General features: G+C 41.1%; 3 protein-coding genes across 3 annotated transcripts; 2 read left to right on the top strand and 1 right to left on the bottom strand.

Annotated features, from left to right (window-relative positions):
* The first annotated feature begins 8,448 nt into the window (after window positions 1-8,448).
* On the top strand, window positions 8,449-12,101 carry sapcd1 (suppressor APC domain containing 1). The gene is made up of 4 exons (XM_039791555.1): window positions 8,449-8,834; window positions 11,214-11,384; window positions 11,493-11,648; window positions 11,887-12,101. The coding sequence occupies exons 1-4, from the start codon at window positions 8,736-8,738 to the stop codon at window positions 11,974-11,976; spliced, it is 516 nt and encodes a 171-aa protein (XP_039647489.1). The 5' UTR covers window positions 8,449-8,735; the 3' UTR covers window positions 11,977-12,101.
* A 3,145-nt stretch (window positions 12,102-15,246) lies between these two features.
* On the bottom strand, window positions 15,247-15,998 carry LOC120553739 (achaete-scute homolog 4). Its single transcript, XM_039792432.1, has 2 exons — window positions 15,881-15,998; window positions 15,247-15,796 (listed from the first exon to the last, which is right to left on the bottom strand). Exon 2 carries the CDS (start codon window positions 15,790-15,792, stop codon window positions 15,247-15,249), a length of 546 nt encoding a protein of 181 aa, XP_039648366.1. The 5' UTR covers window positions 15,793-15,796; window positions 15,881-15,998.
* Window positions 15,999-16,968: 970 nt separating this feature from the next.
* prdm4 (PR domain containing 4) lies at window positions 16,969-23,472 on the top strand. The gene is made up of 12 exons (XM_039791552.1): window positions 16,969-17,036; window positions 17,370-17,433; window positions 17,640-17,755; window positions 17,914-18,102; window positions 18,331-19,101; window positions 19,368-19,517; window positions 20,142-20,260; window positions 20,344-20,429; window positions 20,576-20,703; window positions 20,817-21,377; window positions 21,816-21,984; window positions 22,512-23,472. Exons 3-12 carry the CDS (start codon window positions 17,641-17,643, stop codon window positions 22,873-22,875), a joined length of 2,652 nt encoding a protein of 883 aa, XP_039647486.1. The 5' UTR covers window positions 16,969-17,036; window positions 17,370-17,433; window position 17,640; the 3' UTR covers window positions 22,876-23,472.
* Window positions 23,473-23,475: the final 3 nt, after the last annotated feature.

Genomic DNA, 23,475 nt, shown 5'->3' with positions numbered 1-23,475 from the left:
ATTCACCTCTTTTCATTCAAATGTTACTGATTCTCTGGGCTGTAAAACAAACAAAGGACACAACAGAGAAGCCAACTGACCATACATATATCCTACAACTGCAGGCAGTGTTTTACAAATGTATGTAGTTTGAGTGTTTAACAGTTGGAAATGATCTGTAACGTAATTGTTTTTGGAGGACATTTATCACATAAGAGAGAGAATAATACAAATATAGCTTGACATAGCCTTATAGAAGGATGCTACTCAGAAAATAAGTTGAATAATCACTCTCATGTATTCCTGGGAGGAAAACTTATGAGAAATGAACTGAAGGCTAACTAAAGGTAGATGTAATCAATATAAAGTCCCTTTAATAACATATTTATAACCAGATAATGTCATTTAAACACCTTTACCAGTTTGTCTTATTTAAAGGAATAGTTTGACTGTTACGTTTAGCTTTCTTGCCGAGAGTTAGAGAAGATCGAAACCTCTTATGGTTGCGCGCTAAATATAGTTAGCTTAGCTTAGCATTAAGACTGGAATCAGGGGGAAACAGCTAGCCTAAACTCTCTCCAAAGGTATGAAATCTGCCTACTGTACCAGCACCTCTAAAGCTAAATTTTATTTAGCATTTATATAATCCGCACCAAACCAAAACTTAAAAACAACTTACTGGGTTTTTTTTCAATCAATGAGATGGCGCAGTACGACAGCTACAAGGCAACTGTAACAACCTAATATCAATATTAATATTGCATCACAGTGGGTTTTTTTTTAATTAAAATGCTGTTTGGTTTCACTACGGATGAGACAGAGGTTTCAGAAAGCTGCAGGTCAAAGGTTATTGGCTAGACTAGAACCTTGAAACTGAGAGTTTGGTGCCAAAGGTGCTTTTTCAGTGAAACACCAAGAGCGTGTACCATATGGCAGTCTCATTTCCGCAGGAAGTCTCTGTGGTGAAGGAGACGCTGTGATGGAGAGAGCAGGACCAACAACAGAGGAGAGGAAGTTGTTGGTTCACAGGTGCAGTATGGGGGTTTCCACATCCTTCTGCCCTTTAGTTGAGGAGGCATATACTGAGAAGAGGCTCACCACAGACAGAGGATTGTTTACGTCAATCATAATTGAATGGCACACCACAACAAATTACGAACTAGGAGATGAAGAGAGACTTCACGAAGAAACATGGTGTGGGAAATGGCAAAATGTTGAGCTGTCCCGCAAGATAGCAACAAAAGTAAATGAGAAAGAAAGGAAACGGCATGTGCACATAATTTAGGTAAGCTTGCAGAGCTGTCTGCTAACTGGTAAGATAAGAGATAAATGGCCTCACATTCACTAGTTCTACACACTGGAAACATCACATATCTCCTCTGAACAGCTCATCATACATGCTGACACACACAAACATGTGCACAAGCATGCATAGTGATCTGACTCACAACAAGCTGTGCATGACCGTAATAAAGGATGCCTTTAGGCTAAAACAGTTCAGAAGCTATCAGTAAGCATGATCAACCACGTTTAAATGACTTTATTTAAATGTGTAGCAGAACATAACTGCACACTGATATATAGTCTTTGTAATGCTGTTTAAACAGCAGTTGTCTTATCTAGTTATTGTTCGACCTGCAAATCACCAAATCCTTTCTTACAGGGATATAAATACTGAATGGGGAGTAATTTATCATCCAGGCTGGGATACACAATGCAACTTTTTTAGTTTTTTCGTATCAGTGGCGCGAGTGATCTGTGCTAAATTTGGAACCTTCTACTTTGTTAAAGGGTGTGGGGGAGATTTACAGAGGAATAATAAAGGCAATGAACCCAAAAGTTAAGTCACACACACACACACACACACACACATGCACACATAAACGATACAAGTACTCCATACATAAGTGGGAGGAGTTTCCATGGGAGTATTCGCACAGCTGTGTAGGCCACAGGTGGGGTTGTGGGGGAGGGCGGAGGAGTGAGCTGTACTCTGATTTCATGTGTGTGTATGTGTGTGTGTGTGTGTGTGTGTGTGTGTGTGTGTGTGTGTGTGTGTGTGTGTGTGTGTGTGTGAGAAAGAAGGAGTGTGTGATTTCTAGGGCAGGGTCTGCAGAAATTTGGGGTGCAGGGAGAGCGAGGCAGCTCGCCGGCAGCTGGATATTGTCAGTGGTTCACCAGGGGAGCTTGCATGTCAGGGTGAATAGGTTTAAGATGAAATATGCCCAAGGAGACCCTGACTCACCGTGTTTGTTTTGGGGGGGTCCTCAGGGGCTGGCTTGGGGGCTGCCGGTGTAACATACAGATTGGGGTCTCGGATTTATTTTATTTGAGCTGTGGTGGCCAGTGAGTGTGTAGTCCTCCTACATTTTTCTGTATGAATGTAAGGCATTTCTTGTTCTTTTGAGAGCAGTAACAGAGGCGATAACATCTCTTCTTTGAAATATCGTTTTTGCAGAGTGTGTTTGTGGGTGTGAGGAAAGGAGGAGGGGGAGGGGGAGGGGTTGAAGGGCGGGGAGATGCGGGTGTAAATCGATCCTTTGTTTTCGTCTGTGCATGTGTCTTAGAGGGACTTGTTTTGGTCTCACTGAGGTGACCTTGAGACCAGTTCAATGAGGAAGCCACAGCAAGACAAAGGCATGTCTGAAAAATGAAACATTCTGTAAAAGTAAAGCAAAAATATGACCACAAAATTGTTCAATTTCCCCCCACAAAATGCATAAAATGCTGAAACCTTCTCTCCCCTGATATTATATATGCTTATTTCCAATGCAACATAATGCAAAACAATAATGATAACACTTTGAAAAACATACTGTATCTACCAATAATAACTCCAGGAGGTTTGTGCCCCACATCTGTTTCTGCTCCATGCAGCTGAGGTGAAAAGGTGGTGTGCTTCAGCTGATGTGTTTTTGTCCTTATCTACATCTGGGGAACATCTGGTTTGCATCTGGCCCTGGCCTTGTAATATCTGGCTGTGCATGAGCGTGACAATATGTGTGTCTGTGAGAGAACGGGAAGGAGAGGGCACAGAATTTATTTGTGAGTTTGGATGAGGCTGGATGGGAGGATCAATGAATGAGTCAGCGAGCAAATGAAAATGAGAGAGAAGTATGTGTGCGATTGCATTACCTGGCTTGCAACGAATAATCTTAGTGTTGCTGTCTTCACTTGTTCAAAGTTCCATTTTTTATTTATTTTTTTACTAGTAATGTGATCTGTTCAACACCTGTGACAATCAGAAAAGAAACCTGCACAACTTAGCAGTCAGCCTTATCTGTTTGACATATGTGGGTGGAAACCTCTTTAAGTCTGTTTTGCTTGTGGAAAGAGTCCATTGTGGATGACACCCTTTTCAAAAGTCATTGATGAAAGTGTAGAACGCATCATTAAAAACAAAGTGGGATCATGGAGATACCAGGTTATACCATTTGCCAAATTTCTGACAGTAGAGAAAGCTTGAGCAGAGACGAGACATCTCTTTGAAAAGAGGGACAAAGGGGGGTGATATTTGGAGTCCCTGTGTTAGGGGTCCATGGTATTATTGGTAACAGGGCCAGCTGGGCTTAGTTACTATCACATGCTGCGGTGTGTGCAGTGGTTTTTAACAGAAAGCCTGCATTACATTAGATGTGGGGTTTTAGAAATGGGCATTCAGGAGGCAGGCAAGGTAAAATCAAAGACACTATTGAGTTGCATTATGGGAAATGTAGGATAATGTGTTTTCCTCCAACCCACACGACCACATTAGGCGCTCCTACCGGTGGAGATCAACACGTTTTCATACGGTTTTAAACATGTGGTTAACATTGTGAGTCAGTCATACTTTAGGTGGGGTTTAGGCACCAAAACTACTTGGTTAGGTTTAGGAAAAGATTGTGTTTTGGCTTGAAATCAGTACATTTGTTATGCTACGTCACTTCTGTACATAAGTACATGATGTAATTACGCACCTAACGTTTAGTTCCGTTTGTCACGTCAAGTGAAAATAATTCCATAACGTTGACGGTTGACTTTTAGTTTCAAACTGGACACAAAAACCAGTCTCCTGGGTCAAAGTCCTGTGTTTGTTTGACCCACCCATCCTGTACACCATTCCTCGGTCTTAATACGTTACATTACTTCCTGCTTTGCTCCCATCATAATTACTATGGCCACTAGAGGGTACTGCCTCACGTAAATATGTAAAAATGAGTACTTTATAGCTGCTTGTAAAAACGCTTTATTTCGTTGTTTCTCTGGGGTGGATAGTCTCGTTTTTGGAGCTTGGCCTGTCCAAGAGACTCAAAAGTCAGGATATGTCGGCCTCTGTGGCTTCGATTTTGACCATTCTTTCTTTAATCTGTCGCTTGTGTGAGTCCCTGAACTTTATGGAAGTGCAATACTAAATAAGTGGAGTACACCTTCAAAGTTGGAAAAGTCATGTTATTTCACATTGTATATTCTGTAGCCTACCGTGTTCACACTGGGTGAAATATTCAAACCTCCATCAAATATATATTTTCTTGAGGTCTTATTGATGATGAGTATCATTTTTAGACATTTTTCCAAATTCAGTCTAACATATGTGGCCATATGTTTGGAAACTATTAGATCTCCTCCAGAAGTTAAAATGAACAACTGTTATATTATCCACATCTGTTCTGTTTAGATCTATTTTCCTTTGGGCAAATCCAGTCCAGTGTGTTGATACTTTTGGAGTCTCAATTTGAGATTTCAGCATTGTATTTTACATTTAAACCAATTTTGCTTGGTGTAAAAATCATCGTCATGAATACCTCCACTGATTGTTTTGTTTCAACGATCTTATTTGTACAATAAGATTTGTTTTTCCTCAATCCTTAGATTCCTCAGGACAAGGAGGTGAGTGTCAGTCTGTAATGAGGCCCCTTTGAGAGACCAGAGAGACACAGTTCTTTTGGTCCTGATTGAAGTGAGTGTGTATGGGGAGTTACATATTTGGAGCAGATTCCTTGGAGCTATGATCTGGAACAGTAAGCCTTGAGCGGGGCATGGGTTTGAGAGGCGAATGGGACCGCCCGGCTTCTATGGCCCGCTACGTACTCCAGCTGCTTGCGCATGCGTGTCGTTCACGTGTCATTTTCTTTCAAAGTGTTTTTAAAACTATGTATGAAAGTAGCAGTGACAGCGACAGAGCAAATATGTTTGAGCGAAAGTGTGTATGTTTGAGACAGGAAGCAACCTGGGACCCATTCTCAGCCGCAAAATAGTAGTAGTGATTATGAGTGTATGTATACACTCATAATCACGCCCTATAGGCATGTAGCCTATAGGGGGAGAATGGGTTACTGCAGTGTGTGTATACAAACTTGTGTGTATTTAAAACATAAGAGTGCACCCCCTACCACTGTGTGTGAAATGCAGCATGTATGAATATATTTCACACCATTAGTGTGACAATGTGAACTTCCCTTTCGGGGGGCCCACAGTGGAAACTCAAACAAAAAGGCTGCATAGTTTCAACTTTAAAATGGCCTCTGTAAAGTCAGATACATTCCCTTACATACTGTATCAACTGTGCAGAAGTGTTTTTTTTGTGCCTTTATATTTTTTATCCAAACTTCTCTTGTTACTCCCAGAAAAGAGCCCTAAGTGGCTGCAGCTAAAAATAAAGAATCATAGTAGAAAACATTGTATGTTAGTGTTCATGGTATCATGAGCTCATGTAGAGTTTTAGGCTTTATTTTGGTAAGAATCATGTGTCTCATGATGTAACCCAGGGTCATGGCTTCCCTTTAGGCTCCATCTCAGAGATGCTGTTGAAGCACAGAGAGCCATTCTTCTGCAGCTTAATCCCATGTTTTGAACCAACTGCTGTCCTCAAGCCTTGAAGCTGATTGGCCTTAAGCTTATGACCCGACATGAAAATGTTTGCTTTTTTTTATACAGGGAATACCTACAGTATGTAATGTATAGGTGTGCTATGTAAAAGTGATCTCTCAGAGATTTGAATATGGTCATCTTTTGTGATTGAAATGAAGTTTGAGTTGTTTTCCATGAATCACAGGGTGTAGAAATGTCACACCATTAGTAAACACAGGTTGAAAATAGTTGACCTACTTTTGGGGAAGTTTGCATTTTCATCGTGCTGCGCCATCTGGTGTTTTGTAAAAGCTGCAGCTTCAATGAGAATATCATAAAGTGTCACAAAATGTCAGCTGAGAATATGATTATCTGCTCCAGCAGGCAATGTGCACTTATAGCTCTCTCTGCTGGTTATCAAGCAGAACCGCAGCTTTAAACTGGGAAACAATCAGTGACTCAATGAGTATTCAACAGGTTTCAATGGCTTGTTCATGAAATCACCTGATTACATGTAAAGATAGCCAAGTTTCAAGTCAAATAGTAAAAATAAAATGCCCCAAATTGTTTAGTTTTGGGGGTTTTACTCTACAGCAGTGTGATAATTCAGTGGGTGGGATCTATGGGAGGGTCCCGTGTTGACAGCGTCAAACAGGGAGGTCCGTTAAGATGTATGTTGTCAGGACAGACTCAGGCACACCCTCTGAATAATCAAAACACTATGTACTGTATGCACAGCCTCTCCCTCAGTAGCGTAGTTAGAGCTTAAAAAGAGTATACACTTGCATTTTAGCTCTAGTTAACAGCAGGAACGTCCTACTACATTTTAGTCCCTATGGGTCAATTCGAAAAACTTTGAATCCTACATTCCCCATAATGCCACTTAATATTGTCTCCTTGTTAGAACCGCCCTGCTTGTTAAACGCCCACATCTTTCAAACTTCACACCCCCAGTTTGCAGTGCAGCATTTCTTTTGAGAAATTGTGATGTTAAACCCAAGGCGAGAAAACCCTGATGACATCACTGTGACATCAGGGGGTTATTTTTCTCACACCTGTCAAACATCCTCCAGAGCCACAGAAGACCAACTCCAACTCCTTTTACAGATTGGGTAGTACTCTCCATGACTAGTTGACTTTGTTTTATTCACTTTGACAACATTTTTGGAGTGCACCTTTTTTGTTTAACATATAACCACCTCTTGACCAAACTTACAATACACAGTGAAACTTCAAATCTGAGCATTCACTCACCAAATGAACAATAAACATCTTTTTAAATGTTCCCCAGATGAAAAAACAACTGTTTCTTGAAACTGAAACTTACTTTCAAGAAATTGACAATGGGGGAGCTTTATGCTAGCTGTATTGATGGCTAAAATGATTGCCTGTACTACATTATTAAAGAAAACTAAACAAGAGAAACTCAATCATTTGCAAACTCATCTTAAATAATTAAAGAGGAACACATTATACCATAATAAAAAGTTGGGAATGAAAGAGTCGCAAAATGAGATTGTAGCTGTACATTAAATATGGAAAGAATTGTATTCCTGAATCATGGATATTATGAAGCTAGAGTTGTTAACATATAACCTGAGGCAAGACAGTAAAGAAATCACAACTCTAGAATAACACATCACAAACTGGAGAAGATACAGCAGAGCTCTGCAATATTATTTGGGATTATTTTCTGCATTATGAGTACATTTACTTTTGATAGTGTATGTACTTTTTGCTTATAATACTTCTTTATTATATGTATATTCTGTAGAAGGAATTTTTTTTTTGGAATTAAGGACTTTTACTTGTTTACATTGATATATTGGTACTTTATCCAAGTGAAGGATGTGAGCACTTTCTTTCACTGATGTACCACTGTGTAACTGTTTTGGCCACCGTTAACTTGTACTTCAGTAATTTTGCCAAAGAAAACCTATGATAATCAAAATTTCTGGGCTGAATCCTCACATTCTTCCATACATCTCAGTACACTAAAATCTTTTCAACTGTTACTGTTTCCATCCGCCCTGGCCTAAGGCAGAAATAAAAAAAAAACATGTGCCACTGATTTTTTGTGCTGGCATTGACCAGTTGAACAGCTGAGCTCTGATAGTAATGACGTTAATGTCAATGTTAATGTCACACCCTCTATCCCTAACACTTCTCACAAAACTGTACTTGACAGTTCTGTTTGTTTGTCTTAACTCTGTTGCTATAATGTCCCCAGGTTATGTCACATTCCAGGGAACATGTCAGGACAGAGTGCTTACCTGAAACCAAGCAGGAAAAAAAATGACATGCACTCTCTTTTCGTTCAGCAGAGGAATGTCTGCCATGTTTCCACTTCAGTTGCAGGATGACATGATTCCTAGAAAATTCTGCCAATCCCTTAAGAAAAACAAAACACTTTTAGAGCTTGTGTTTTCCTTCCATACAGTTATGTTAAGCTGTGATTTAGGATGAACAATATTTTCGAACAATATTAAAAGAAACACTATTTTTTTAGCCAACAGTGCTGAACACACAAGCTGGCAAATCTCTGCTCACATCTGCATCCTCCTCTCCACAGCTCCCCCCTTTCATATTTCCTGCCTCTCACTGTTGTCTTTTCTCATTTATTCGCCTTCTTTCCACCCCATCTCTTTCTCTCTCTCAATCTGTGTCACTGTATGTCGATTAACCAGTCATGGCAGTGACATGTGGAATTTTTCATTACCTCGCCCCAGGGGCCTGTGCATGCGTATCCACATGCTGTTTTTTTTCCCCAATCCCTGCCTTCTCTCTCTCTCTCTGTCTCTCTCTCTCTCTCTCTCCCTGTGGCATTATTCTGAGTCAGCCGGTGGCGAGCAATGGTTTGTTGTTTGTTATTCAGCCAGCTGTACTGTATTGGGCAGTGGTCATAGCTGTCAGTGACTGATCTCCTCTCCATGGCCTGTCGTCCCCCCGACTCTGGCTCCTACACTGTGGTTATCATCCCGCTCAGGACCAGCCTCTGCAGCCTGGACGCACTTCGCTTCTACCTATGGGTGAGCAGGGCGTGTTTGTGTGTTTTTTTTGGGGGGGTGGCTTTTCCACCTTTAATGGACATGACAGGTGAGAAAGGGGGGAGAGAGAGAGAGAGAGGGGGAAGACATGCAGAAAATCATCACAGGTCGGAGTCGAACCCTGGACCTCTGCGTCGAGGCATAAACCTCTAAACATATGTGCGCCTGCTCTACCCACTGATTCAACCCGGCCACATCTTGTTGTGTCTTTGTTGTGTGTGAATAGAAGAAGCGTGGTTCTCCTGAGGTAGTGATTCTTATCAGCTGCCGTGAGTACTCACATGTGTTTTGTTTCCCAGTTTTCAGCCCAATATTTTCTGAACGATAGGCAAAATGACGGTAGTAGACCATCAAGGCCTGTTGTCATGTAAGTTTAAACACTAACTGTACATTTTCTGTTAAAAAAAAGGACTCAAAGTTAAGCATTTACTGCTTCTCGAGTGTGTGTAAAAGATGGTGTACAATTTTTTTGAAAAATCTTTTATTTCTATTTGAAATTATACTAAAAGAGAAACAAAAATCAAGTTTCTTTACATTTAGGCTCAATTTAGACATGTATATAGTACAGTAGCTAGATATATGGTGACATTGTCTGAAATGTTTCAATTCAATTACAAACTTGAGGGGGGGGGGGGCAGAATATTAAGAACACCTCTAAATATAATGCAGTCCAGCACAAAACCATCACAACTAATAAACATATAATTGAATTATACACCTCTATGACCGTGTCAGAAAAACAAAAGAAATGAAGATTATAGGTATCATACTGTAAAAGTAGACTTTGGATTGGATTGCATTACAATGTGGAGGTGTACCTAATGAAGTGGACACTTTGTGTATTTAGACATATAGTTCTGTAATAAAGTTATGTAAAGTGTAAGTGTTAGGCATCACACTGAAAATGTTTTATTATTATTTTTGCCTGTAATCATGAACTGTTTATTTAATTTAAACACAATGGGAACTTGCTTTCTTTTCATACTGGACATTTGACTAAAATGCTTGCTCCATGACTGAGTGTAATTTAGGAGGTAGCCTGTCATCCCAGTGACACATTCCCACAAGTCAAGTCTGCCCCTCACGGCTTCCTGTTAAAGGCTCAATATAATCAGTTTTCCACTTACTGTATACCTATTCTTATAAGAGGAGTTGTCAAACAAAAACTAACAGTTAAATAGAAGTATAATATTGAAATTAATATGGCAGATATACAGCTAGAACATAAGATCTAACATTATGATTAATCAAACACAGCGAAAATGAATCATTCACTAGTGATATAATAGTGTTATGAGCTTCTAATGTCCTCCATCTCATTTTGCCTACAAACTTGCCTTAAAAAGTGACTGTGACATACTGACATCATGATACCAAAGGTGGATCACCCACCAATATATATTATGATTGCCCTGCTTGTTGTAGCACTGTTAGCTCTGTGTGAGTGTATTTAAAGTGCATGTAATCCAACTGAGTTTGGACAATAGAACTAAAGGCCTCCTGCTGCTCTGTAGATTGGCTCTGCTGATATAAACAAAGCCTTGGGGCCTCTGGAAGACAACAGGCAGCGCTGTGCCAATCACGCTGCTCTTTACATCAGGCTGCAGGCCAGGGTTTTTGGTCAGCCCCATGCCCGTGCCATAAAAACACACACACTAGTCTATATCCACGACATTCAACTTAAATTGGATATTCGTTACCTTCCACTTTCTTTGTGTTGTAATTTTAAACTCTGGTCGATTTATGAGGACTATGGTTACCTGCCCCTCAGATCTCTGCAGGGTAATTCCAGACAGCTAACTAGACTATCTGTCCAATCTGAGTTTTCTATTACACGACTAAAACAACCTTTAAACGTACACATGTTCCACCAAAACAAGTTCCTTCACGAGGCTATTTTGCCGTGGCACCATGGCTCCGTCCGGCACTTAGCACAGCCCAAGACAATTGTGATTGCTTAAAAGAAATGCCAATAAACCAGAGCACGTTTTTCTCCCATCCCCGAATGCTGTGTGGACTAGCCGGAACATCCTCCGCAGCGCTGTGGAGGAAGGTCTGGCAATTCACACACACACACACACACACACACACACACACACACAGCTTTATTGGAAAGTAGACAGTGAAAGTGTGACAAGAAATGAAGGGGCATGACATGCAGCAAAGGTCAGCAGCTGATCTTGACCCAGGGAGTGATTAGATGGTCAGCATTTTATTAGTACACAAAGTTATTCATTTATTAACTTTGTTGGTATCCTGTCACAAACCTGTTCCTAAATGATAACCATGAAGGAGAATTTTTGATTTAAGTTACAACTTCCTGTGAACCTGACGGAGCTGGTGCTCTTCTCCCCACCTCAGGTTAAGCGTCTGAGGGATCTAGAGAAGGAGAAGGACGCACTGTGCTCGGGCCTGGAGATCCTGGAGAAGGCCCGTCTCTGGTACCTGCAGCGGCTGGAGGAGAACAGAGCCAGGCAGGACAACACCGAGAGCAACACTGGAGTCGGCTCCTGCCAGGAAGGTGCAGCAGAGGTGTGAGGTGGGGGGGTGGGGGGCTGGGTTCAGGGCCTTATTGACTTTACTGACTATAATTCAGTGTACTGCCACTTATTGGGTCTGTAAACACCTGTATCTCTGCAGGCTTGGTCTTGCCTCATCAGGTCTCGTATCCAGCGAGTGAATGGCTCTCTGGGCTCTGTGATGAGTGAGCCCAATGTCAGGAGCAGCAGCAGCACCTCTCTGCCTGACGCTGTGGCAGACAGCGACCTCCGCTGGCACAACACAGTGCTGACTCAGGTAAGGATACAGAAATGTTGGATCATTTCTCGTGTAGTAAATTAATTTACTGTAAGCCTTAAAAGGCGTCAAACACATTTTTTTTTTAACTCCTATTTTGTTTCTTTCTTTTGATGCAATTATTGTAAAATCTGTGATTTCCACCCTTTAATTGATCTTTTCGAACAGATGATGCTTTTGGTTAAATTTTTTTGGGTTAATGTCTATATGAAATGGCTGTATTTTCCTCCTTTGACAGGAGGTGAGTGACAAGAATCGTCAGATCTCCATGTTAGAATTGGAAAAAGACGCTCTCCTTGAACAGCTTGATGAACTGCAGGCCCATTGATTGCACATACACACACATGAGCTTTACTGCAAACTTACATTTAACTTTATGTCACACAGGTGCTAACTTTGAACTCCTTGTAAATATGTATTTAAATCAATAAATTACAGTAAAGGATGCATCAATAAGCTTCTGTGTGTTCTTTTCAATACAACCCAGTTTTGTTGAATAACTTGACTGACATGTTAATATTGCTGTAATGAGTCAGTAAATGACTTTATTATAGCCAAGCCCTGCTGTCACTATGCCCCAAATAACTATTATTATGAGAAGCCATTAACAACATAAGCTGTTAACGTAATAGGAATTGACAGTTAATCTTATAATGATGATAATAATCATATTTTTTCCTCTTGATGTAACAAGTATATCAGTATGGGGATTTATTTTATTAGCATACGGCTAAGATGGACAAAATACCAGAAACACCTTACAATAAATTACAATATGCGCGGTGGAAATCATTGAAGTATTGTACTTAGGAACAATTATGAGGCATTTGTACTTTACTAGAGTTTTTTCATTTTATTCTACTTTATTCACACTATATATTTTCCCCACAGCTTTACAGTAGTTAATGGTTACTTCAAAAACAGTTTATAAAACATGATGTATTCTAAGGATTAAACTACCAAAAAGTATATAAAGCAGTTCAAATTGTTCTACCTTCGCCAACTACAACATTAGAGTACTGCATGTTAATGCATCAACAATAATGATCCGATAATACAATACATAACACCGTTGGGGACCCTTCTGCACAATGAGTACTTTTACTTTTGGTACTTTAAGTACTATTGTGTCACCAAAACTTCTGCACTTTACTTAAGTAGTAGTTTACTGGTGTAGCTCATAATGTATTTATTTTTACCCCCACCAAATGCAAATGGTGACATTGATACAGTAAATGTGCTTTTACAGTGACATTTCCAAGGCAGCAAAGAGACTGCAAGAGAGTTAAGCTGAAACTTAAGCTGAAGTGCATCAATATTGTTTCTGCAGCGTACAGGATACAACCCAGCATCACCGTGTTACTCACAGTTGTTCCGTTTCCGTCTCTTAATGAGGGCTCTCTGTCTCGACATGTTGCAGCAACCTTTCCCGGTGGTCCCGCACTGATCTTAACTTCAACTGATAAATGTTATCTATCCAAGTCATTGTGCAACGTTTGCAGACCTTTTCTCTCCTGCATTGCACCAATCTGCAGCCTTACACACAGAAGACAACATTAGCAGACTTAATATAGAACTCTGATCTGTCTGACACCCACGTGTTCTCTGATCATATTATTTTAGCTTTTCTTTCCCCATTTCCTCAAACAAATCTCTACTCCATCTTAATTAATCATTCTACCTTTTCCTTTTGACTTGAGTCATTTTTCATGCTTCATATCCTTAATCAAGAATCCTACTTTGTATGCTGATCCCCACAAGTTGAGTGTTGGAATTGTTTTCTGCAAGTGTGTTTACTCCGAGGCCAATGGTGGCCCTGTGGAGGAGATGTTGTTGTTAGCCTGAAAATGAATAATGCAGGAGGATATAAATTGAAATGATCCAGACGATTCCCCAAAGTTCAAAACGTTTTTGTTTTTTTTTCTGTCTTCTGTATTAATAAATCACATCTGTGCATTAGCAACGACCTTTCCAGTAAAATAAAGCAATGCCTGCAAGGAATCTGCACTGGAATCTGATTAGAATCACCCTGTGTGCATCAGGAGAGAAAACATCCATTATGGCAGAGGCTTTCATTTAAGTAGCTTCATGTTCTCTATCTTCACAGTGCCACTGAACCATCAAGCCCAGGGTACCAGCACTTGGCTAATTATTGGGTCTGATTCACAAACTGCACAGCCAAACACCTTTTATTATGGGTATGTCACCCCTTTGTGGCTGTCAATGCCATTCTTCCATACCAGCACGGATCACTTAAACTGCACTCTGCAGGTTTCTCCAAAGCCCTTTTCCTTGTATACAATATCTGTTTACTTTTTCACCCCCCCGTCCCAAAATTGTGGTTTTGGTATTTCAGAAAATCAGAAATTGTGAGATGTTTCCGTGCAGGTCAGCGGAGGTGGGAAGTATAAACACACAAATAGAGCTCCCTGATAAATGCATTCTTTAAGCTATTAGGGGAGAAAAACTTCCTGAGAACCCTGAGATATATAATACAGTAAGAACAGTGGGTGGTCTTTGAAGAGCACTCAGGTAACACTTCTGAATAAACACTTGGGGTTTGAGGTGTCATTTCTGTGCTTTAGGGATCACTTAAGCCTTATTACGGTAATATAATGTGCACTTGGCCAAAACTAAAATACGACAGGAATGTCAGTTTCAGACAGAATAAGCCTTGTTCATTGAAGACATTTTAATATGTCATAGCAGGAAAATCACAGCTGTGATTATTAACATGATTAGTGGCTGCATTACATTAAGGTGTATTGAACTGAGTTACTTATTCATTTTATTACCTACACCTGTGCTTCTCCTGCTATGACTATGTTGTCAATTTAATTTGTATTATACAAAACTTCTGATTGCAGCATGTTGTGTTTTCAAGTAAAGCACTGAGGGATTTTCACTTACTTACTTACTTTTGGACCCATCCTTTATAGCTTAGGAAATTATTTGTTCAATTAAAAATGGTTCTTGTTAATTTCACATTAATTTAATATAACTCAAAAATATCCAAAGTGATGGATGGACCTACTTGTAAATCCATCTTTTAATACATACAGAGATGAAGTGCTCCACTTGTTAATTTCCCTTTGCTATATTCACCTTAAAATATATGGTAAAGACTTTGATCACAGAATTTTCTTTTTTAGATTATTTTAGGGGGCTTTTCCCTTTATTAGTAGAGACAGTGGATAGACATGAAAGGGGGAGAGTAATGTAATGTCAGTAATGCATTGTTTTTAATGTCACACCCAGTAATAAAAAACTACCAATGGCCTGGTTGATTATGTCATAATGCACGCAACCACTGTATCAACAAAAACAATATTAGAAGCAACAAGATAATAGGCCTATAAGCTTGAAACTTCATTTATTCACTGTGATTGTGCGTCTATATCGATCTGAAAATAACGACTTTCTCTGATGGGTGTTACATTATAGCTCCCTACATGTAGCAAGCTGTTAATGCTCAATGTACGGAATGTGGAATAAAAGACAGTGGAAATCGAGTCAATTGGGCATGTTTTACTTCCTTTACAATCTAATTGATGTACATTACACAGGGAGAGAGAGAGAGAGAGAGAGAGAGAGAGAGTTAGTCAACTATTTCCCCACTGTCGCTGAGGCCAGTTTTGGATTCTCCATCACTGTTACACTCTGTCCTCTGCGGCAGCTGCGCACGGTTACACGCGTCTCCAAGTGACATCTCCATCCCAGACACGTTTAAGTCCAGCAGGCTCTGCAGGTGTTTGATATAGTCAATAGCCGCCCGCAGTGTCTCCACTTTGCTGAGCCGTCTGTCCTCAAACTCCTGCGGCAGATGCTCTCTGAGCCGCGCGTAACCCGCGTTTACGCAGCGCACTCGATGCCGCTCCCTTTCGTTCCTTTTCCGGATGAACGCTGGCTCAAAGGAATAATCACAAACACCGAGGGGGACGTGGAAGGGGAAATAGGATAATTGTCTGTAGGGTAACCTCTGGCCGTGCACAGGGTCAAGGTATCCAGCTTCCAGGTGCAAGGGCAGTCCAAGTCGAAGCGCATCCTTGTAGTGTGCTCCACTGTTGTCCATGGAAAAGCCGCGGAGAGCCAGTGGAGGGACATATGGAACCGGCTCCATTAACTCCTTACTGTGATAAGACATCTCTCTAAGAATAAAAATGGACACAATTAAACATCTGTAAAAACATATATATATATGCAATTCATTTTGCGCCATCGATGCAACTTACCCTGTCAGAGACTCCTCACAGTCATCTCGGGTTTTCAGCAAGAGTTTCCTTTTAAATCTCGCCGCTTTGTAATTAAATTACTAGATTGTGATCTCTTATGAGTAAGTGGGCACTTCTTTATCGGACTTTGTCAGTCTGTGTGACAACTTATTTGTTGGGGTTTTGAGGATGTAGGCATGGTGGGTGTGATCAGGGGCGGAGATGCAGCCTTGGTTTTCTCATCAAGATAAAACTGTTTACATAACGTTTTCTTCCTTCCGTTAACACTGTAAAGCAGCTCTCATCATGACTAATAACATAGCCTACTATAAGGAAAACTTGAAGGCCTTATAATAACAGATTTTTTTATTGTAAACAATAAAATTTATATATTAATAATGAAACAAATTGGGGAACAAAAGATACAAATAAATCATTTGATAAATGTAAAGGATTAAAAATAGTTTGGGGGCACTGGCACATGATTTAAGTATTTCACGACCAGTTACATAGCCTACCTTCAATGAAATGCAGAACGAACAAAAATCCCACATGTAAATGATAAATTGCTTTCTTTTATCCAATTTCTTCTGAAAGTCATTTTAGTCTGAGTTCAGACAGAGGCGTTGCATCACATTGTTTTACAATTCACATTATGGGATTTTGGTATTTAACTGATCTGATAATATCTGTGAAGTCTATTAGCCTACACAGATACAATGACTACATGATGGAAATTGTATATTTAGGCTAGTGAAACATTATAGTGTTGTAAGCAGATCGTTATCATTTTACAATACAAAAGATTTTTAATCATATGTTTCTGTTATAATACATTCATGATTTATATTGATGAATATTTTTAATGTCTTCCGTCACAGCCAGACAATAAATCACTTCTTTAACAATCAATTGTTAAAGAAGCTTTCTGCTCAGATAATTTTCCTTCTGTAAAAAGTGTAGTCTTTTAAAACAGCACAAAACAACATTAGGCCTACTTAAAACACAAAACAAAAAGGGATTTTTTTTTTCTCACTTTTTGGGAATCTGAAGAGTGGAGGACAGAAAAACTGACCTGTGATCAGCCAAATATACTCCTCCTACCGCGCATTAGTGCGCACGCGCACCAAAGGCAGCACTACGCTGTCATGGCCCCGTTCAGGGAGGTATTGTGCTGGTATGTTGTTGTTGTTTACAAGGCTTCTTCCTTTCATATAATCAGTATTTTTGTAATGAAGCAACTCATTCGGTCGCGATAGATATATCTGTACTTTAAGCAATCTGGAAAACATGCTAATTCTCTGTTTGTACGATGTATGTAGCTAGATGTCAGTTAGCAAGGCTAACGTTAGCGATGTGACAACACTGGTTGATGTTTCGCTAACTAGCTAACTGTAGTTGCAAACAAGTCGCGTTGCATTGTTTCAGCTGTTTAAATCAAAGTTTTACAAGAACCGTGATTGGCACGTCGTGTTAAGTTGTCCTCATACAAGGTGTTTTATTTTCACAGGGAGAGATGTATAAAAGCACCATTCAGCAGTACACGGTTACTGATGGACAGTTGTTGAATTCAGGTAAGCTAACGTAGCTGCATGCGTGTGTCGCCCGTGTGTCTATAACATGTCCTGCACCAATCACAAGATAACAGTCTAAATTAATATTACTAACTGTGTCGAAACAGCAGCCAGAAACACAAACAATCAGCTCAGTGTTTGTAGTATAATTTAAGCTTGCTGGCTCATTGCTCTTTCTCGGTTTAACTGTGATGTTGTTTCTCAAGGATGAACGACATGAACCTGAGTCCTGTGGGCATGGACCAGCTCAGCGTGCCCTCAGTGAGTGCCAGCCACCTGGGTCTGCCCACTTCCCCCACACACAACCCCATTCCCACTCCAGGTATGAAAGGCTACACAGCCAGGCCTGTTTGCTCAAGTTGGGCACAACACACTAGACCTAACACGCTAGACCAACTGTTTTAAAGATTAGGCATCACATATTCAGATCAATTTAATCTTGGTTTATTATCAAATTTTGGACTCTTTATTATGGTTCAGGCATGCCAGTGGCTATCCCCAGCCTGGGTCCTTCCCTGGGCTCCCTTCCTTCTGCCCTCTCACTGATGCTCCCCATGGGTCCGCTGAGTGACAGAGGAGTGATGTGCGGCCTGCCAGAGAGGAACTACTCTTTGCCGCCGCCTCCATACCCCCACCTGGAGAGCAGCTACTTCCGACACATACTGCCAGGTGGGATACTGTTTGTGTGTGAGATACATAACTCATCTGTGTTGAAATTCTCTAAGCAGTCGGGCAGATTCTTGTAGAGCGGATGCTTTTTTAATTGTGCTTAATCGCACTTGCTTTTATTTGAAGGGTAGTCTACCACATGTTGCTTCTTTTTTTTTTTAACTGAAATTAATTAAGTTAATGAGTCAGTCATGCATACTAAAGTTCCATCTTTCCTCCCTGCTGTAGGTATCCTGTCCTATCTGGCAGACCGTCCACCACCTCAATACATTCATCCCAGCAGCCTTAACATGGATGGGACCCTGTCTGTGGCCAGCAACAATCCCACAGGTCTGGATCCCTACAGTGGCCCTGGTGGCCCACTGGAGCAGGGCCTGGTGCCCATGGACTCCAGACAGGTCAGCGGCCAGGGAGACCTCCACCAGACTGGTGCTCATGAGCTGGACTCTACAGGATTGGCCATGGAGTCACGTGTCAGCAGCCCCATGTCCCCTGACCGGATGGGAGAGGAGCTGGCCACCATGGACGGAGTCGGGGTGGTGGCGGTGTCTGACACCCAGCAGCAGCTCGGTGGGGGAAGGCAGCCTCAGCCACATGACAGTTTGACTGGGGTGGACTCATCCGGTGGGGTGATGCCCCTCCATGGACCCTCTGTTCTTGAACTGCCGGTGGTGATGGAGCCGGATCATATGGGGGGCAGAGTGGGGAACGCTGGGGGAGGAGGAGCAGGAGGACTTGGGGAGCAGCTCCACACAAATGGGGAGCTGAACTCGGGAGTCGTCAGTGTGGTGCTCACTGGCTCCATGGCCAGCCAGGGCCAACTGGAGCCGGTGTCACTCCATGGACACTCTGGGATGGGGCTGGAGGCAGTGAATGTGTCTCCCATCACTGCAGAGGTGTCGCTGGGGCCCGAAAACAGCCTGGTGCTGGTCAACTCCACCCTGCAGCTAGAGGATTCTACCTCCAACAAGGAGAACATGGTCACTGCCTACACCATATGTGAGTGTGTATTTGCTATAGCTTCTTCAGATGTTAAAGATCTGAGAAAAGTATTGAAAATCATACACTTAACTATACAGCTTTGGAAAATACGATTCATTCCACCAAAATATATCATTTAAATAGCAAGTCGTTGGAAAAAGCAGTCATAGAATTGAAGTGAAATGAGCACAGTGTACATTGAGCAAACATTTGACTTTGTAGTAAGGAATTAAGTATATGTGACTCTCACCTGTAGGAATTTTTGTGCCGTTACTGTCTCTCAGGGTGCACGCTGTGTGAGCGCTCGTATACCTCAGACTGCCCAGAGCATGGCCCAGTCACCTTCATCCCCGACACGCCTATCCAAAGTCGGGCTCGCCTCTCTCTGCCGCGTCCACTGTGCCTGCGCATCTCAGTGGCTGACGAACCACTTGGTAAGAAAATAGGCCCGCTCTGGATTCCTAGGTGGAATTTGAAAATGTATTCATGCATTTTATGTAAAACTAAAGGACACCTCCCTTCCCAATGTTCTACTTTTTGTATCTGCTGGTTCATTCATTATTATTATTTTTGGAACAGACTCCAAGTAAGAGACTTTTTAAGGACCACATAGATGTTGAAACTCCTCATTTGTATACATATGAAGCTTAGCGTAAATTCAATCAGAGAGACTATCTTAGGTTACTCACTCATTCTCATCCCCCCTCTTTCTCTCTCTCGCTCCCTCTTCTCCTGCTTCCTTTTATCAGCTGATTAGGGGTGTTTACCCTTTAGTTAAACCAAGCAGAATTAGCCACAATCTCTATCAGCCATTCACATCTTTGCTGTCAATATTTAAATGTGTTCTCCTCTGTGTTGCTGTCAGCTGTCATTTCAGTGTGAATCAATCGTCGCGACCCTCCTAGACCCCATTCAACCCCCAGATTATTGGGATATTTTACGAGAGTCAGATCAAATTAAAAGCACTGTTAGAATTAATTAAAATGCCATGTATTAAGAAGAAAAAAAAAAAACATTTGGTAGACCATCAATTAGATTTCTGACAAAATGTGCCTTAGGAGTTTTTCCACGGGACATCATTCCTCCAAGGACCTGCTTTGGACCAATGGTGGGCCAGCACTGTAGCAACGTGGATCTTTCTGATTGGCCAGAAAAGGACACACCACAAATATGGAAGGTCAGTGCACTGGCTTGGGTTGGACTGTGGGTTATCACAGTCAGTGCAAAACCATTACAGTATAAGAAGCATTTCTCTTTCAGATGTACCACAACAATGTGCTGGAATTCTACATTGTGACAACGGATGAGAACGAGTGCAACTGGATGATGTTTGTCCGCAAAGCAAGGTATGCCACAGAGCTGGAGTAAGATAAAGAAGTGCACTTCAATTTTCTCCTCCAAATCTGTGCTTGTGATCAGCATTATTGCTTTTGTGTGTGCCAATGTGTTAATAAACAATTCCTATTGGCTGTGTTTATGCGTGCATGTTTAGGACCCGTGAGGAACAGAACCTGGTGGCGTACCCTGCCAACGGTAAACTGTTCTTCTGTACAACCACAGAGATCCACCCGGACCAGGAGTTGCTCTTCTACTACAGCAGAGACTATTGCAGGCTGATGGGTGAGATGACAGCTGATTAAACATGTATAGTTTTTATTTTTTTGTAGAAGCCACACCGATCCACCGGTTATCGGTTGATGCTGGCCATTTCACAATCTTTTATGTCTCCACAGGTGTTCCTCAGGTGCCTGAGGGCCAGATCTGCCAATGTGGCAAAGAATGCTCCTTCTCTGAGCTCAAGTCTCACCTTGGCAGCCATAACAGTAACCACAGCCATAACCAACCTCCACACAGCCACAGTCCATCGCAGCAGGACCACTCTCAGCAACAGCAACAACCACAGCAGCAGCAGCAGCAGCAACAAGAGCAACAACCACAGCAACAGCAACACACTCACCAGGAAGAGAAACTGACCAATGGGAACTCAAGCTCCTCCTCTTCCCCATGGCTCTGCCACGCTCACGCTGCAGGACAAACAAACAGTGATAACAACAGCAGCAGCAGGGGCAGCAGTAATAGAAACTCTAATAATGTTATCTCAAGAGCAAAAGGTCAGGGCCATGTGCGGGAGAAGAAATTCAAGTGCAGCATGTGTTCCCGGGCTTTTATCACATCCACAAAGCTCAATGTGCACTTCATGGGCCACGTGGGGATGAAACCTCACAAGTGTGAATACTGCAGTAAGGCCTTCAGCGATCCCAGCAACCTCAGGATGCACCTCAAGATTCACACAGGTGTGTACAGAGATAACTGAAGTGTAAACAGGTTTGTTTTTTGGCAACGTCTGTCATTCCAGCAGTCCTACTATAAACCCCCTGTGTTTTCCCAACAAGCCACATGAAAAGTTACATATAAAAAACTCATCATTAGAAAAACTAAACTGCGTATATGTGCAGTTTTTTTTTTCTTTCTAGAAAGACATGCCTCACAAATTGCAACAGGTTTTGTAACCATTGCACACAGCCGGGCTAGCTGTTTCCCTCTATTTCCAGTTTGTGTGCTAAGCTAAGAGGCTGTTGGCTGTAGCTTCATATCTAATGGAAAGAAATGAGCGAGGTATCAATCTTTTCATCTAACTCGTGGCAAGAAAGCCAACAAGTGTATCCCCCAAAATGTCCAACTTTTGCTTTTAAAACATTTCCAACCTGTAAAACTCTTCTTCCCACTAACAGGTCAGAAGAACTACAGATGCACAGTTTGCGAGAAGTCGTTTACCCAGAAATCCCATGTGGCGTCGCATATGCTCATCCACACAGGTGCAGAGAAGCTCAAGTGTGACCTCTGTGACCGGGCATTCATCAGGAAACATGACTTGAAACAACACATGTTCTCTCACACACAGTATGTAACTTATTTATTGCATTCTAGATAAAGCTGTAGAAATACAAAAATGTTATCATTGATTTTTTTTTTTTTTTTTTAAATCAGAACAAAATACAGGTTGCAAAAAAACATTTTGATTTACTGTATCTTATCCCTCTACCCTCATCCCTTACACTACCCACATCCCTCCCTCCACCTACTTCCTTATCCGTCCAACTCCAGCTCCCCTCTCTTCCCCCCTTCCCTCCCCCAACCACCATGATAATAACATCCACTCAAGGATATCATTCTTATCTAGTTAGAAAATCTTTCAATTTAGATATCAGATCTGTCCACATGGAAATAAAATAAACAATTATTTTTATGATTCGGCAGACCACAAGATTGTGGTCTGTTTTGCAGTGATTGTAGTCATTTGCTTGTTTTTCTTTCTATCTGCTGTACTGTATTCTCTTTTACAAAATAGATCTTGCTCTCAAAGAGATTACCTAATGAAATAAAGGTTATGTAAAGTGTGTATTGTCTTCATACTCTTTCCACCACAGTGAGCGTCGGATACAGTGCCCGAAGTGCAACAAACATTTCCTCAAGACCAACCACCTGAAAAAGCACATGAACTCTCACGAGGGCCGAAGAGACTTTGTCTGTGAGAAATGCAACAAAGCATTCCTGACCAAATACCACCTCACCCGTCACCTTAAAATATGCAAAGGACCCAAGACGGAAAGAGTGTCCCATAAGGAGCAGGAATTGGATGATGAGGAAGAAGATGAAGAGGAGGAGGAAGAAGAGGAGGATGATGGTAGGGGAAGAGGAGGAGAAAGACTCGTTGACTCAGCTAGCAATGAAGACTGTGGTTTAGATGTTGGAGGATATCATTCTGAAAAGTCCCTGTCACCCTCTCATTGACAACACTATGCCTTTTGAGATGTATTGTTTATTTATATACAGTACTACAATACTGATGTTTACCTCTCATACTTCTAATTTTTGCCAAATATCAATTACTTTGTCAAATTTCAGTTGCAACATCCTACATAATCTGTACATTTCAATTGCCACATTTTACATTATGAGAATTTTACAATCAATGTGTTGAGTCCCACAAAAGCATATCATGCTGCTAAAATAATGTGTGTCAGATTATAGGACAACTGATAAAGATCTGACTGTATATTGTCAAACTCTACATTTAACTCAGGCCTGTGTAATACTCATTTGAAGTTGCACAATAATGGCAATTAAAATTTCTGATGCCATATTCTTGCATTTTAGTCATATGTAATTGCAAAATGGCCTGGGCTTTTATTCTTTATTTATTAAAAACAGGAATTTGTATTATTTTCTTATTTAAAATGTCTGTGTGAATGAAAGTGAGCCCCTTGAAAACAGGAATCTGGACATTAATGTGATATTACTCATTGTGTGAGTGTTGACTTACTGTTGAAATGCTATAGCTCCATCCTATCTGTTGCATAATGTTTAAATAAATGAACATTTACAGCTGTT

This window comes from Perca fluviatilis, chromosome 23 (assembly GCF_010015445.1).
Source record: "Perca fluviatilis chromosome 23, GENO_Pfluv_1.0, whole genome shotgun sequence".
In the NCBI taxonomy this organism is placed as follows: domain Eukaryota; kingdom Metazoa; phylum Chordata; class Actinopteri; order Perciformes; family Percidae; genus Perca; species Perca fluviatilis.
The sequence above is the reverse complement of the archived record's forward strand: the minus strand, read 5'-3'. Positions and strand labels throughout refer to the sequence as shown.

Coding starts and splice junctions, on each gene's coding strand:
- sapcd1 (XM_039791555.1), top strand. CDS start 8,736: ATGGCCTGTCGTCCCCCCGACTCTGGCTCCTACACTGTGGTTATCATC. Junction 8,835..11,213: donor CACTTCGCTTCTACCTATGG/GTGAGCAGGGCG, acceptor TCCCCACCTCAG/GTTAAGCGTCTGAGGGATCT. Junction 11,385..11,492: donor GCCAGGAAGGTGCAGCAGAG/GTGTGAGGTGGG, acceptor GTATCTCTGCAG/GCTTGGTCTTGCCTCATCAG.
- LOC120553739 (XM_039792432.1), bottom strand. CDS start 15,792: ATGTCTTATCACAGTAAGGAGTTAATGGAGCCGGTTCCATATGTCCCT.
- prdm4 (XM_039791552.1), top strand. CDS start 17,641: ATGAACGACATGAACCTGAGTCCTGTGGGCATGGACCAGCTCAGCGTG. Junction 20,430..20,575: donor ATGTTTGTCCGCAAAGCAAG/GTATGCCACAGA, acceptor GTGCATGTTTAG/GACCCGTGAGGAACAGAACC. Junction 20,704..20,816: donor AGACTATTGCAGGCTGATGG/GTGAGATGACAG, acceptor ATGTCTCCACAG/GTGTTCCTCAGGTGCCTGAG.